Source organism: Solea senegalensis, linkage group LG9, assembly GCF_019176455.1.
Source record: "Solea senegalensis isolate Sse05_10M linkage group LG9, IFAPA_SoseM_1, whole genome shotgun sequence".
NCBI lineage: Eukaryota > Metazoa > Chordata > Actinopteri > Pleuronectiformes > Soleidae > Solea > Solea senegalensis.
The window spans coordinates 18,588,986-18,605,928 of NC_058029.1; the positions used below are offsets into that span (position 1 = coordinate 18,588,986).

At 39.8% G+C, this 16,943-nt stretch overlaps 1 protein-coding gene across 4 annotated transcripts in view; it reads right to left on the bottom strand.

Moving 5' to 3' along the window:
• The window catches only part of adam22 (ADAM metallopeptidase domain 22), a 59,522-nt gene that overhangs the window by 2,074 nt on the left and 40,505 nt on the right, over positions 1-16,943 (bottom strand). Inside the window, exons 11-31 of one of the 4 annotated variants that reach the window (XR_006360970.1) lie at positions 16,686-16,852; positions 16,506-16,590; positions 15,166-15,256; positions 15,033-15,084; positions 11,749-11,848; positions 11,589-11,660; positions 11,232-11,324; positions 10,950-11,030; positions 10,780-10,830; positions 10,503-10,566; positions 10,298-10,403; positions 10,094-10,213; positions 9,561-9,729; positions 8,665-8,776; positions 8,353-8,380; positions 7,895-7,985; positions 7,616-7,669; positions 6,836-6,943; positions 6,231-6,331; positions 5,839-5,905; positions 884-1,007 (exon numbers count right to left, since the gene is read on the bottom strand). Coding sequence is in view for 3 of the 4 variants with exons in the window: in XM_044033256.1 (XP_043889191.1) it covers positions 884-1,007; positions 5,839-5,905; positions 6,231-6,331; positions 6,743-6,943; positions 7,616-7,669; positions 7,895-7,985; positions 8,665-8,776; positions 9,561-9,729; positions 10,094-10,213; positions 10,298-10,403; positions 10,503-10,566; positions 10,780-10,830; positions 10,950-11,030; positions 11,232-11,324; positions 11,589-11,660; positions 11,749-11,848; positions 15,033-15,084; positions 15,166-15,256; positions 16,506-16,590; positions 16,686-16,852 (2,001 nt within the window). In the remaining variant the exon portion in view is untranslated. Of the gene's footprint in view, positions 1-883; positions 1,008-5,834; positions 5,906-6,230; positions 6,332-6,742; positions 6,944-7,615; positions 7,670-7,894; positions 7,986-8,352; positions 8,381-8,664; positions 8,777-9,560; positions 9,730-10,093; positions 10,214-10,297; positions 10,404-10,502; positions 10,567-10,779; positions 10,831-10,949; positions 11,031-11,231; positions 11,325-11,588; positions 11,661-11,748; positions 11,849-15,032; positions 15,085-15,165; positions 15,257-16,505; positions 16,591-16,685; positions 16,853-16,943 lie in introns of those variants that run through there. The other 3 variants (XM_044033256.1, XM_044033257.1, XM_044033258.1) reach the window with 3 other exon arrangements.

Here is a 16,943-nt window from a genome sequence, read left to right on the forward strand (position 1 = left end):
TCAAGTCTTTTATACTTATAGAACTGTGTTGGACTTATGAACAGAAACGACACCAGTCACAAATCTCTTGCCTATTTGGTCACCACAGAGTGAAAAATAATGTTTTTCATTGCAATAACTTGCATATTAGGAAAGTATTCACATGTATTAATGGCACATACACACATGCATTTGCTTCTATATGAAAAGATCCAGCTCATGTCATAGTTTTCATTTTCTTCTTTCTTTCAGGAGTGACAAAATCAGATTATGGACTACTGCAGCCTGCCAGTTATGAATTAAGTTAAAGGAATACTTCACCAAATTGCATTTAGCTTTGTATTACTAGAACAGGGGTAGTACAAAAAATTGCGTTACCAGTGTCACTGGTGGGCACGAAACAAACAAAAAGAATAATGATATTTCTCAACTCAAGCACAATATTTCAAAAATACTACCCCTATACTAGTAATACAAAGCTAAATGCTAATCGGTGAAGTATTCCTTTCTAGTCTGCCATGTTTCTCTGTATAACTGTAATGACCTTATCTGAAACTGTGACCATATTTTTGCAAGTCTCAGGGCACCTCCAGCTTTGTTGTTTTTATGTTTGTCAAATTCTGTCATCACTGGCATTTGGAGTAGAATGATGTGACTGCATGTTAGTCTTATATTTTCGTGTTTAGAACATACAGCGTATACGTAAAGCTCAAGTATATCTTGAATAAACCTGGTGTAATAGACGTTTTTCACAGCAGATCATTTTTTAACATGAAAAAGTAGGACAAACACATGTTTTACCAGTAACATTAATTATTAATGTTTAAAAATTGTCCACAGAGGTGTGGACAGTATTATGATTTGCCCTATTATGTGCCTAATAATTCAAAATCAGGACACTTGCCCGGGCACTCTGCCTGTTGGCTTTTCTCTGGTCGTCGGGGAGAGGGGGCATGGGGTACGGGTACTTTCTGCTGGATGCAATAGATCCTGTAGAGGAAGTGGGAGACTTGGCAGGGGATAGCGTCCTGAGGAAAAGAGAAAGACACATTATTAAAGTATTGCCCCTTCATTTCTCGATGGTGTCCAACTGAGTTGGCCAAAGACACAGACTGATAAATGAGGGCAGAGTGAGGAAGGTAACCTAGTGTTAGGTCTGTGACTTTGGCCAACATCGTCCTTGAGCTGCTCTAATTATTCAGTGTTCTCCTTCCTGCGGAGAGAGGTTGCCCTTAAAAGCACAGACAGACAGATCATGTAATCTGCTGAAAAATAAGACCAGAACTCTGCCTTTATGCGCAACCTCTGTACACAGCATGCACTTCTTTTTCCAGCAGTACACAGAACCCAGCAGAGGTGTGGACAGAGTCATGGTTTCCTGCAATCTCACATGCTTCACTATGCAACAGCATCACCCTGCACTGACACACAAGAGGCTAGCATTAGCAGAAATACATGTCCAGCCTCTGAAAGAAAACATGCTGCAAGCTGGAGACACACTACAAGACTTTCTCCCCAAGTTTCACAGTTGGGCAGTAGTCGGGGACAGTCAGCATGGCGACCTTACTCGCAGTCAATCAAACATGTTTGAATTTTTTGAGCCGACTCAGGTAGTGTGCACCGATTACCGACCCAACTGCAAACACATGTTGCAACACAACCGCCAGTGAAAAAGAGTAGGTTTGACACAGGAAATAGCTTAAGAAGACAAAGACGACAGGAAGTAGTGGGAATATCAAAACGACGATGGTGATGATTGTTTACCCTTTAAAGTGTCGCTCTCTAACAACGACAGTGAAAGCCGCGTAGTGTGTCCCCAGCTTAAAGGTAGACTCTGCTGTCAGCTAAACCAGGGTGTCGTCTTAGAACGTTGAATGCTGGCAGCAGTGAGTATGATGAGGCGACAGCAGACCACAGCTGGGTGAGAACACCAGATTCAGTGGGGAAGGTTTCACAGAAAGCTACCACCACTGTGTGATAATCAAAAATATCTGGGCGGGACAGAGCAGTGGAGAGAGTGGAGAGGTTCCGCTGATGGACCTGTTCCAGAAGTGCTTTTAATAAAAGCTCTAAATATTAAGTCATTCTGTAAGTTATGTTGGGCCCAGAACTTTCTATGAAATCAAGCTTTTACTGTTAAAGCTGAAGCATGACAGTTTTTTTTAACTTGTGTGCTCTTTTTTCTGGTACTTACTGAGTCTGATATGGAGCAACTGTAACAAAACAATTTCCTTTAGGATAATAAAAGTATTCTGATTCTGATTCTGATAGGGTTCTACGCACCTTGTGCTCGAACCCTAATGATAGTTGCCTTGACACATTATTGGACTAGGTTATCAGATCTACATTATGGCTCTTTCTTGTAAACTAAAAGATACTACAATTATCAATAATCAAGATTAGAGGTAACCTCTCATATTTGCCATTTGTTATTTATTAATTGGCCAATTGTTACAAATGATACAGTTTTGTTTAATCTATTTTTTTGATGACCTGTTCTTTGAATCTAATCATTTGTGTCTACATTATTTTGTTGGAAAATTGAACTGGAGTGACAGACCATTAGTGTTGTTCAATACCTGGTTACTGAAGTTAAGCAACTATTTGTTTTCATTAAACACTTATATTTTACCAGATGGCAGAAATAAAGAAAATGGAGTATGGACAAAAATTATCGGCATCCATTTTCAGCCTGCGGCTGCCCTGATTTCTGGAGATCGATCGACTCAACCTCCAATTGATAGGATTCAATCAGGAAAACGTGGTCTTGAAGAAATCTATCAATGATGTTGTTGGATGGAGAAATGACCTCTAGAGATTATACTATAATTATACTCCATACTCTACAAAGCCCTCCACATCTCTCCACTCTTTTCCACTGATTCTATCACTGAGTCTGCGTTAGAGCAGGGGGGAGGGACAGGAATGTGCTCCTGGACACACTGAAGGTCTATAGATTACAATAGTGACTGACTATTAGGTGATATTTAGTTTGTTGGAATGAAAGAACAGTCAGTGCACTTACATGGGATCAAAGCTCTGCAGAGCCAACAAGCCCATGAGCTTCCTCAGCGAGGAGGAAACTGTGTGTTTGCCATCATCTATAGACCTTGGACACCATCAGGCTCAGTGATGATGTCACAGCGGCAAACAAATATGTTTGGCCTCGCAGTGACATCACACTGACGCCAAGGCACGTGAAGTCGGCCCGGGCTGACACACAAGACACTGAGTGACACAACGACACTGAACATGCAGAGGTAACAAGAGGCGGAGGGGGAGAAACAGAGGAGGGGATGAGGAGAAATTAGGAAGAAAATACTCAAAGAATACCATGAAAGTATAACTGCAACACTAGCACAGGCGGTAAGAGCCATATTACAGCAGGAAATAAAAAATCTGCAAAGAAAGTTTTATGTAGCTGTTAAAAAAGAAAAGAAAATAGTTAAATAAAACTGGGCAACATGTAAATGTAAAAAAGCAAAAAACTTCTTTTCATCTATATTTTTGAATTTTTTTTGATTTATGCTCAGCAGGCAGCAGATACCCCCTTTAAATCTCCAAATTGTAACATGCCAGCTGGCGAGATCTGTCTGCCAAAGTTGACTTACTTTTTATTGTTCAATAGAAAAGGACCAGATTGGCTCTAATTCTAACTTTCTTTGACCAAACAACAAATCAAATGAAAAGTGAGGGGGAGGTTTCGACAAGCGTGTGAGGAAGAGGACATGGTCTGAGGTAATACCTAAGGTAAGGTCCTCGAGTGTTTCTATTCACATCTTCTACCCATTTAGTTACATCATAAAACTCTGTTTTGATGCGAGGAGTTAAATACCTGTGGGAAGTGTGGGGGGGGAGGACACAACACAAGGAGGGGGGAGAAGAGAGAAAAGGAAAGAAGGAAGGGAGTAAGGAAGGAAGGAAAAAGAAAAGGACAGAAGATCTCCAGAAATAAGTGTGAGGGAGGAGAGAGGAGAGTAAATATTTTAGGAAAGCAGAGCAGAGCAAAGACATCCTGCACAAACACCAAGATGCACTTGAGAAAATGGTGAGAAAGATGGCAGACAGACCTGTGTGTGGTGTCAGATGTAAAATGGCAAACAACTGTGTCGTGTGTTATACAGGCTCAGTTGCATACTGGCTACATGTCACATCATTCCAAGCGGTTAGCTTGTAGCCACTCAGTCGGCATCATGCTCGCAGTGAGAACAGGTGCACTGCAGACTATACTTCATATGCCAAGACCTTCAAACCTACAAACAGGAGGCAGCCGATGCACACTGTTTTCACACATTGTTCATTCACAGTCAACAAGCATGAGTGCAGGTCCTTCATTAGTTCACAGGTTATTAAGGTCTAAAAAATGCATGGGTATAAGTACAGCCACACAAAGAAATGAGAGTTCACACTGCAAGAGACGTGTGACTTGACTAATGTCACAGCAACATACTCTTTATACCTCTGTCTATGTCTTACATAAAATATAAGAGGCGTTAAAGCCCACATAGACCGGAAGCTCCAATTAACGCTGCGTTTGTGTGTGTATCTGCGTCATTACCTCGTTTATGAAACCCTAAAGTTTCAGAACAACAGTTCAGCCACTGCTGAGAAAATAGTGTTGTATTGTTTTCCTGGGCTCTGCAAAGCTGATCGGCACTTCCTTAATTTGATGTCGTCATCAGAAATCCTCACCACTCCTCTCACCACCGTAGCACCTCCTGGTGCGGCACTAGTCCGGGCACATCCGGTTGCGTACATTCAACCGCAGAAGAAGAAGAACTACTCTCGTTGTAGCTGCTGAGATGCAGAGCATCCACCGTGCCAGAGGGGGAGCTGTGTATCTGAGAGCTGGCCTATCTATTACATCACTTCCAGGTACCTGGCCAATCACAGGACAGTGGGAAAGCTCTCGTTGGCTGGCCAATCACAACACAGTCCACATTCTAGGGGTGTGGTTTTGGTCTGAAACAGCGCAGCTGACGAGAGCGTCAGTGAGGAGATATTTTGATCGGCTCGTTTGCAGCGATTAGGAGGTTTTTTAATCATGAAAACAAGTTAATATATGTAAGTAGACCTCCATAACTAACATATATGTGTGATACAAGCATTCTATGTCACCTTTAAGATAAGGAGTACACGGAGTAGTATTTCTCCCAGAATTGTTTCTATGCTGTCAAGAGTCATTTAAACTAATATGATCTATTTTCTAACTGCCAACAAATCGAACAAAAAGACCAAAACAGTAAATGAATCCACCTTTATAGCCAAAGCTAGTTATGACCAGAGATGGGAATAAGTCTCCACATCACAAAGCAAGTCAAAAGTCTTACTTTTCAAGTCTTAGTATTTGAGAAAATGTAAATATTTCATAAGACGAGTCATTTCGAGTCATTTTACTCGCGTGTAAGTCTTTTACCAATGTTAGTCGAGCAAGTCTCAAGTCCTCAGAAAGTCAGATGTGACTCGAGTCTCCCACCTCTGGTTATTACACTCATAGTTTAAGCATTAGCAGTAAAAGCTTCATCACAGTGAACAGCCTCACACCCCTCTCTAAACACTCTAAACAGGTCAATAATCCCCAGCACACGCACTGAATCCAGTTTGCATAATATCTTCATGCCTGGGGTTGCTGGGCTTTACATAAATAGGTGGAAACATGTTGACAGATAACTACATTGTCTTTGGTCTTTAAATGGGATTTGCTGACATACAAAGTATGAAATTAAGAATTCACACCAATTGAAGATATGTAAATCCAACGACTGGTTAGTCATGTCTGTTTACCAGCAGAGTTTTTATTAATCCGTTTACCCCACAGTTAGTGTTCAGTGACAACATCCACAGTCATTAGGAACTTACTCTGTGGAGTTAGAGCGAGCACGGAACTTCTTTCCTTTCAGTTTTTTTCGATTCCCACTAAGATTTCCTGGAGATAAACGAAACATAAACACACATTTGACAAAATAATATACTAGTACATCTTCTGCAAAGTCTTTCCTTGAGGTGATCCGTAAAAGAAAATTTCTCAAAAGCAAGAGAATCATCTCACGTACTAATAGAGTGATTGATTACTTTGATTACAAAGGCTACATGCAACGTTGAGCCAACAAAACCTTTTGATATTTGCACTGTAATGCTGTAATGATGGTCTATTTACTTTAAAAAAGGAAAAAGGAATCACTGACAATTGTTCTTTTTGAGGCACCGAAATAAAACAGGTGACCATCTCTCTCTGGGGATTTGTGCGTTACCTTGCCATGAGTTGCTCCTTGGTCGCCCGTTTTCACAGATGTCTGAAATGTGTTTTGCATCTGGGATTCTCTCACTCCATGAGTGTGACAGTCCATTAGACCTGCGCGTACACACACACACACACACACACACACAGCAAGCACAAAATATTATTGGAGCAACATCACCCTTCGCCACTGTGACAAATTATTATATGTGGCCCTCCCCACTCCGGTTGCAGATGTAGAGACGAGGGAAAGGTTGAGGTAAATGAAGGAGAAAATGAAGACTCCATTACAGCAGACAACAACTTTATGAGTCATGAAAGAGCATCATGACATGGGGAGTGTGACATGACGTGAGTACTGAGGTGTTTTCTGCAAAACTCTATTATACGTTTGAACATTATGGTCCAAAAACAGAGATACACGCCAAAAGCCACGATCACACAAGCACATATTGAACTAGTCTACACTCATGAACACAACAACACACACACAGTGAATGAAAGAGTGATGATGAGGTGGCACACCTGAAGCCAAACAGTGAGATGTTCTGAGAAATGGATGGGATGGAGGGAGTGAAGGACAGGGTGCAAATCTGCAGGTGCGACAGGCAGGCTGACCTCTTCTTGGAGCTGCAGCCAGAGTTTGTGCTGACCCCCGGAGGCATGTCACTGTAAAATGAATCTGCATCCCCAGGCTTTGTGACATAGTCACCTGGGGGCATTTGCCTACAAATACAGAACAACACTTTAAGATAGAAGTGAACACAATCGCCGAAAGAAAAATTTCCACCTTAAAATAGAGTTACAAACAAATTTGTCACTAGTGTCCACAAATCTCTCTTTTCCTTAAGCAATTCCATTCCTAAACTGAGTATTGTTACACAAATGAATTCTCTTCAAACGTACAGAATTTGTACTTTTGTCTGTAACATGTCTGTGTGTTAAATCCAGCAAAATCAGTTTCTGGCAATTTCTGGCAGTTTATGTTACTTTATATATATACTTTTACTGCACTGTATATCAGAGGGAAATACTGAACAAAAATATAAGGCATATAAGGCTAGCTTGTAGAATATGATTTGTTATACACTCTTTTCCATCAATTTATATATGTGTGTGTATATATATATATATATATATATGAAATAGATTAAAAAAAAACATAGATCTCTGTAATTGTAAAAGAATAATGAGCATGATTTGTTTCTCCACAATAATAAAATGCAGATTCTGTCAATTTGCAATCAAACACTTGTAATAATTAAAAACATATTACACACAAATAAAACAAATTGTGTAGAGACAAACCCCTAATAACTCTTAAAGCACACTTGAACACAAATCTGACATTTTGAATGAAACTGAATACGAGAAAAAAAAACATTAAAGTGAGCAAACCGGCAGAATCTTCGGTGAACATTGGACTCATCGTAGCATCTCTGCGTATAGCTCCTGCGAAGAGAAGTAGACATTTCCTTAATAACTATCATTTAATTTGGCAATTAAATTTGAATTATAACTTTTATGAGATGTTGAGCATAATGTAGTGTAACGTCATGACAAGCTTGTTGTTTTTCTTCACGGCGCTAAAAATCCTCTCATGACTCACAGGTCACATCCTCTCAGATCCATTGAGTCCTGAAAAACATCACCGATTCAGGTTACAGGGACACTTACTTGTAGCACCACGCTGTTACAGCCAGTATGAGCGCGAGGAAGAGCATGGAGCCCACAATGGCCCCGACTACGATGTTTGTACTGGTGATACCTGAAACAGAGGAAGAGAGGGGGAGGAATGGAGAGTGGGATGAGGGTGGTGTGGTGTGTTTTAATTGAAAGTGTCTTGTTCCTTGAGTCATGTGGACACACGGGAATAGGCAAACCACAAAACACTGCAACAAAACCAAAACACACTACAATTAGCACAAAGTGTAAAAGGAGAACAAGGGGAATAAACTGAGAACATGACCCTCAACTCTGAGGGGAACATACATACACGTGTTTTTCAGGTTAAAAATAAAAAAACTTGAGAGGAAGTGAACAAGGATTGAACATCAAAGACGGAACATTACATTACATGTCAAACATGAACAAAGACAATGAAAAAAAACAACAAAAACAAACTCAATTCTAACCTCAAGTCACTCCGCCAAAGACATGGGCCTGTTGACAAAGAATGAGTATGAAAACAATGACAAAACAAAAAGAATGACATGCATGGTTTAGTGAATACAAAACGCAGATGCTTTTAATCAGCAGACGTGAACCAAACACACAGAAGCTAAAATAAACAGCAATGACTTAATGGACTGAAAAAAATACCATTTAGAAAAGGCATGAAATAAAGAGGCAGCACAGAAAAATAAATGACATGAGAGTGATGAAAGCAGGGTCTCAACAGAGTTATGAACACATGCAGTAGGTAGTGAAAAAGTTGACGCTGCTACCTGAAACAGAGGCAGTCGGTCCAACCATGAGATAACTGAGAGGGGACGTGGAGTTACAGTCGTCTCCAGCCCAGCCCAGGTAACACACACACTTCAGTTCACTACTGCACACCTACAACACCATCATACAGGCCAAAAAGAGAAAATGATCTTATTATTAAAAAGTAAAAGACCACAGTGGTGTAAAGAATCAAACAAAAAGGGAATACATTAAATACATAATTACTATATTAAATTAAATGGTCAATGATTTAATAAAAGATTTAAAAATAAGAGCAATAAAACGTGCGCGACTGAATATATAGTATTATTTAAAGGTCCGGTTTGTACAGTTTTGCAGTGCCAGAATTGAATATAGTTTATATAAGTGTATTATCGCTTTAAAATAATACTCCTTTAGTTTTTGCAGCCTTAGAATAAAACCTTTATATGTTCTTTAGGCAAGGGCCTTGTTTTTGTGCAGCAGCCCAAATGGATAAATCAGCCAGAGCATGTGTTTGTGTTTGAAACAGGAACAAAAGAAAAACAATGACATCAGCGGCCACCATAGTTCACTGACACACTTCTGTTTGTTGTAATCTGTAGTCCCACCATCAGATGTCACTAAATATTACACACTGGACCTTTAAAACAATGTTTTTAGAGGTAGAAAAAAAAAAAAAGGCTGTACACAGACGGCTAGTGTTAAAGTATCATGTGAAGTCTCATAAACTGGGAGTTCAGAAGTTGTGTGATACTTTCAAGAAGCTCTGGGAAAATCAAAGCAACCTCCCATTCACAAAAGTAAATCTGTGAGGACAAACAAGCTCCTACTGAGTTTCCTGGAAATCTGCTCCGACCCTGATGACAGTTTCAGATTCACATGTACTGTATATGTTCACACTGTATGTGTGTACCCCGTGTCCAGAGCAGATGATCTTGTCGGTGGTCCCCGGGCAGGTGCTGAAGTTGAACTGTTGCATTGGGAGACATTTACGATTGAAACAGATCCGGTCTGTCCCGCAGGCTGTCCCGTCCTCCACATAGCCCAGGTCAGTGTCTCCATCGATCACCACGTGAGCGCCGCTGAATAACAAGCATGACAGGGTCACTTAAAATGATAAAGATAAAGTTCACTTCAGGTAAATGTGAGTAAATGTCAGGAAATGTTGCTAGTTCAAACAACCTTGTGAGTGACATTCAGAAGTTCATTTGTTGGGTTGTCATTTCTTTCACCCATTGTCCTTTGACTGGTTTCCTTGCACCAGAGTTATATTATATTAAGTACAACTCAGACAACCAAGAGTAAGGGGTTTGAAAAGATGCCTGTGCTGACACCAAATATGATGTTTTAATTACATTTTGTCCCGGACAAAAAAACTAGTGCATATGCACAAGGATACATCACCATCGGTTTGGGCTTTGAGTTTTTCCCTGATTAATGTTTTACCTGCAGTCAAGAGAAGCGCTGTGTCGTGCTACAGAGAAAGAAGTCAGTCCTCCCTGCAGCTCTCCCAGCCGCGGCGCAGGTGAGATGTTGGAGCACAGCAGGTAACCACAGTGAACATCCCTGGAAAAACAAAGTGAAACCACAGATCACCTGGAGAGAATAACCCAGAACTGCGGTTCACATGCACGGACGGGGCTGACGTACTGTTTGTTACACTGGATCCAGGTGTCCTTGTCTTTCCCACAGTTGCCCTTCTCTGTCCCCTCAATGTTGAGCTTCTCGTAGCAGAACTTGTCAGCTGCTGTTGCCTCTGAGGGAGACGCACAGACACAGTCAACATTAAGATACACACAAGTGCAGGCAGTTTATCTCTTTATGAGTTAATCTAATACAGAAATATTGGACTTACTCTCTCCCCAGATGTACTTGCACTGTCGGTCTTTGGTTTTGCACCTTCCATTGAAGCAGCGACCCTGTGGAAACATGGACTGTGATGGAGCACTTACCACGATTTATCATCAAAATATGAACTATTCTGTGTTCCATCCTTACAACAGAATATGAAAATATAAATTACAATTTGAAAACTGTAACAATAAACTACAAACACTGGATGAACTGGACATAAAATGTATCCGGGATTGCAGCCACTGTGATTTGCTAAGCTGATTTGAAAACCATCTCACCTGATCCTTTTCACATGTGTAGCCATCCATCTTATGCACATTGGGTGGACACTGCAAAAAAATAAATTCAAGGGAAAAACTCGATGATGCACGATGTGAGCCATGGATAAAATGTAACAATAAGAGTATTAAGTTTAAAGATCCACCTAAAGATGGAAGCTCGTGCTCACCTGGCTGGAGTTGCCTGTGCAGTTTTCTGGGATATCACAGTCATTCACTGCGTCTCGACACACGACCCCCATCACCTCCATCTGCACAAGTGTACAAAGGGCTCTTAGATCATTCGTACTGTATTAACCCTCTGCAATAGTTTGTTTTTACCTCCTGGAAAACAACACTATCATCTTCCTTATCACTCACTGTGTTTCTACCAAACCAAAAACTGAAACCCATCAGCATTAATTCACCCACTGTTTATGGGACACAGCATTAAAAGACAAGCTGCCGTCTACCTGGCAGCTGTTGCAGCAGAGTCCGTTGCTACACTTTGAGCCTTGAGTCAGCGTACATTTCTGACAGCAGTTTTCCCCTTCTCTGGCACACTCCTAACAGACAAACACAAAGTCATTCATGTCACGCATCACCTCATCATATACATGTGAGCCATTTAAACAGAGATATCTTTGGACAAACTCTATAATCGTGTATTAACTGTGGGCAGGTGTTGGATTCCTCCTGTGAAATTACTTGATGAATTTAAATAAGCTCCTGTCAGACGAAGTATTACACAGCAGGCGGTTTTGTTGTTGGGAAATTGGCTTTGATTTGCAAGTTAAGCCTTTATTATAGCTCCCCCTGCTGTAACTCACCGCCGGGCTGCCGCAATCGCACTCCTCTCCTGGCTCCACAAAGCCGTTACCACAGATTGGAGGGTCCAAGAGCTGAGGGGACAAAGAGCAGAAGTGACACAATACTGAAAAAACACCTTTGAATTCATATTTCACGAGTGTGTGCGTGAGACTGACGTGCCTTCAGAGGTTTGTTGAACAGACAAGCTCCTCCTCCACTGTTCAGGAAGTTGTGGTACTCCTCCACATTGCAGTCAGAGAACCTCTTTGGCAGGTAGAAGCTGTCCAACACATCCATATTATGGGGTTATTGTAGCTAAAGCACAGACAGGACCCTCAGATAAAAGGCCATCATATATGACAGAGAGAAGGTTTGCTTTCAAAAACACACAGCAGGACAAAACACTTTGAAACAAGTTTTAAATCGTTTATACCCACACAAACCTCATGTTTAATTTACAGAAGATGTGCCGCATTTACCAATGTTTGTGCTTCATATAGGAAATGTTTTAAGACGGATTCACCATACTCACAGTTCAGAAGAGATCCTTACTACAACACGGAGGCGGATATTATAGTATAGCTAAAACTGCAACAGTATAGATGGAGATATTTTGTGGATCTAAGATGCATTAGTGAACGATGTCCTCGATGATTCACTTTTGAACTGTTATTGCATTATCATTTAACACTGTGCCCCTAAAACCACGAGCTGAATTTTCTCTCAGAACAGAAATGAAACTCTTCTGACACCATTTTTAACTCTTAAAGTGTCTGCTCCATTTAAGTAAAAGTATTAAGATCTGAAGCATTGGTCCAGATGTCTGACAGTCAAGGGTCCATGGTTTATGCTGAAGTCTTAGATGACGTCAATCCAAATCTGAGGTTTGAGCATTATTACCCTGTGCTGCTCCATCAGGCTGTTGAGACATGAGAGGCTCTGACTGGCACAAGAAACAATGCAATAAGAGAGACACTCACTGAGAGACAGAAAGAGTCGGGCGCTGTACGAGGCTGATTCTACATGTGATGTGACTAAATGAAACCACCTACAGAGGTGACACACTAATGCAATGCACTCATGATGCTTCGGTGGTGGATGAAGTACACTACAATATCTCAGAGAGGTTTTGTTCAAAAGAATCAGGTTTAATCTGAGGGATTTGTGTCTTTTGGCTTGAATTAATCAACCAGGTTGAATCTTGTAAAAAATCTTGTAGTGTCCGTCTTTTCTTTAAATAGCAACAGGATGTGAGGAAAAAGATGAAACGTGCATGAATGAGTCACTGGAAACACAAATGAGTCAATCTATTATTAGACTAATGTTATTTTTCTGCTTAGAAATAAAAAAAAAGAAAAAAAAGCTTTAATTTTAAAGTGCATAAAACCCAGGGGGACAAAATGTGCATTCCAAAAGATTAAATTAAGTACATTAAATTAATTTAATTTAATTTAATTTAATTTAATAAAGAATGTGAGATCCTTAGACATTCTTAGCTCACAATCAGCCTAGCGCCCCTTAGTGGCAACTATAAGACATAGCAGTGTTTACAGATAATAGCACTAAAGTTGCCTCTGTGTTACTGCACACCAGGAGATTCTGATTTTGTAATGTTGCACCAATTATCTCTATAAAATACATATTTTGTCATGGCATCCATTCTTTTATAGGAAGAAAACAGGGGAAAAAAAATATATATATAAGGGGACACAACACAAAAAAAAATTAAAATCCTAACTCGACCACAAGGTTCAAACAATAAAATGTCAAAGTACATTTCTGACATTTCTGGAAGGAATGCACCATCTTTTTTTAGGTGTAGTTAGGATTTAAGAAGCCCGAAATAAAACTGCTGTAGAATACAGACATGTATATGAATATATATATATATAAAGAAATTACCAAATGCTCACTGACGCACACACATACAGACACACACACATACACAGTCACCTAACCCTGTGAAAAAAATGTGGAAAATAGTTAGTAGTAGTTTTCAGGTTAAGTCGATCATGCAGGTGCTGAGACAGAGAAAGGAACTCCCGTCTATGGTCATGACTGCAGTTACTCATTGAATACAAGTGTCTGAAATACCATTGACTTCATTTTAGAGAAAACAGATCTGGGCCAGATCCATTCACAGAGGACAGACACAGCAGAGTGACCTGTCCTCTGTCATGTGACCACATGATCTCACAGTAGTTTTATTACTGTAACCCAATAGAGCAGGATGTGGACAGGATGTGTGTCAGAGGAGTGTGCTGCTGTTACAGGGAATAGATAGAAAGTATTGGCCTACGATGAAAATGACATTGCAGACTGTTTCAATCGGTTAGACATGGGAAAAAAAGAAAGATGGAACTGATGGAAACTTCAGACTTTCAAATGGTAGAGGGGGAAAGGAGTCTATCAATAATCAGAATAACCAAAATTAACAAAATCTTCTAGGTGGGCCAGCCAGTGACATTGGCCACAAACAAAGGAATTCACATAAAGTACATGTGAAACTGTACAAAATGATATTGGAAAAATACAGCTGGTGAATTATAAAGAGGCATCTAACTGTATTTGTTCATATCATTTGACTCAAAAGAGAAGCTGGGGCCACAGGGGCTGTAGTGCTGTTGGATGAAAATGGGAAGGGTTGTGATGACGGACAACCCCTCCCCGGCAGCCGGTCGGTTCAGAACAGCACAGGCAATGTTCTAGTCAAGCTTCTGCTCACCTGCTGTCCCATTCGGGATAGAGGGGGAATGTGAGAAGTATTTAAGAAGAGGGGTATATATAGATATATATATACACACACACACACAAACCCACAAACACACATGACAGTGCCACACACAACACATCAGTGGTACCTTATCACAATTTATATACCAGGCATTCAGACACGTTTAATACCGACAACACTGAGTTTAGAGCATAAACATTGTTGTATACACCTCTACATCTACTGATGGGAGCCCAAACTACATGTAGTACATAACCAAGCTGATATGATCCATAAACTTAGACACAGACTGACACCTAGTGGTAAGTCACCACCCAGTAGATGGAAATATTTTATATTACCACGTGATTATTAAAAAACAGCTACATTTTTTTTACTGCTAAAAATTATTTTGGTTATTATTTGTGGTTTGTTTACTTTTGGATTTGGATAATAAATGAATGCAATACAATAATTCAGGGTTTAGGACAAAAGAGTTACATGTGTGATGTTACCATTAAAGCAACATTACTAACAATGGTGATACTAATTGTGATATTTGCATACCAACTCTACAGTACAAATCCATTTCATGTCCATTTTAACAGACTTTATCTTAATCCAAGTTGAAGTTTTATAGTAATATTTGTTCAGGAAACCAGCAGCACCAGCATCTTTGAAAGATCACTCTCGTGTCTTAAAGAAGATTTTAAGACTCTGCAAGAACATTGTAATTTAAAAACAAACTTACCCAACATCATCCATGATACAGCCTGACCAGCGATCATCACACTTGCATTCACCTGAGAGGAGAAAAAAGATTGAGAAAAATATCATGGTGTAAAATTAACAAATAAAAGACTCATGAAGGTTAAAACACGTACCGTTGAGGATCCTCTTCTTGTCCGAGAAGATGCCGATGTTCTGTCCAAGCAGCTGAGCGAGGGTTATGGCCATCTCATCCGTTTTCCCGTACTGATGGAAAGAGAGACACAGACAAAGAGTAAGAAAAGAAACATCATTATTATCAGTCTAGTGAAAACAACCTGTGTTGCAAACAATGATGTATAATATAGCTAATAATAATACTTCCTTTGTGTAGTTAAACATTTTTGGGGAGCAATTGTACTTTAACGTTTCAAACAAATCACTTTTAAGACACAAAAAAGGACAGAGCATAGTTTCACACCAGTATATTTTCCCTGTATGTATGTATCTCTGTTAAGTTGCTCATTATAATGAGGGGAGATCTTTGGGCGCCTAATGATGTTGGCTTCAGTGACCTATCCTGAATGAGCAAATCAGGTTCGGGGAGGCAAGTTTGAAATTATTAACTTAACAATGAGCAAGTGTAAACACTTCACTGAGAATATTATGTTTCACATATTCATTTGACAGCTTTATGTGAAGATGAACATGCATCTCCCTGTTTCATGCTAGCAGCATACTGTATTTATTTTTTAATGGTAGAAAAAGAGGTAAGAGGAGAGGGGGGAGAAAGTTAGAGAGAGAGGGAAGGGCTTGTTTTTTATACTCATTAAGACTTTGAAAACCATGTTTATGCTCAGTATTTAAGGTGGTGAGTAAACTTCATAGTTTACTTTTAATTTCAATACACAAGTACATTCAATAAAAAAATACTTTTCATTACTTTACAAGTACATTAAATCTTGTAGTAGTATTCAAGTAAGTAACTTTAACTGCTCCTAGTTAGTATAGTGACCAGTAGCTCTTTTTATTCTTATGGGCAGCCCATGGCCAAGAAGAAAGGAATTGGGCTTGTAACTGGAGGGTTCAAATCCCAGGACAGGTCAGGGGCAGGGTTTCCCCTGAGCAAGGCACCCAATCCCCCATTGCTCCTCAAGGCACAGATAAGTGCTGCCCACTTCAGTTTGTGTGTGTTCACTACTGGTGTGTAGAATGCAGAGGTCAAATTCACTACCACTAATTAGTGTGAGTGCAAAAATAACAAAGTTATTATTAAGTCTACGTTTTTAACTGAAGTGAGGTTTTCCAGTATTTTATACACCAGCAGTTATAAAAGAGATTACAGAGGCATCAAATCTTAAAAACACAAATTAATAACAATTGTAAATGAAGTGAAATAAAACACTAGAAAAAAACAACACAAACATGTAACTACAGTGTGTTCTGTATACTTCCACTCTCTATTTCTTTATCTATATAAGGAAATTCAATCTTTAATCTGTGGCTCGTGAATCACCTCGTTCACTCCACCTCCTTTAGTGAGAGAGCAAACTCCTCCCATGTAAGAAGCTCCGCCCCAACTGCTATGAAAGCGATTCCCTCTGATGAAACAAGAAAGTTATTAAAAGGTTTCATTAAAAAAAATATATATATATATGCGAGCACCGAGTTTTCAGACACACGTTTTCACACTTACGAGAAGAGTTGAACAGAGTCACATTTCTCCTTAATGAAGTCTTTTCTGTACTTCATGAACTCCCTCAGGGTCACCATGGGGTCATCGTCGATGTTGAACTTGTTGTCGGCGGACCAGGTTTCCATGGCAACCAGCACAATCCGTGTATTAAGCTGCTCTCTGAAAATCTGGGTGATTTAAAGGACATTTATGCTTTAAAAATACATTTTGTTTAGAACTTTTTGTAAAGTAAGTGTCCAAGAAATTATGAAATAAATG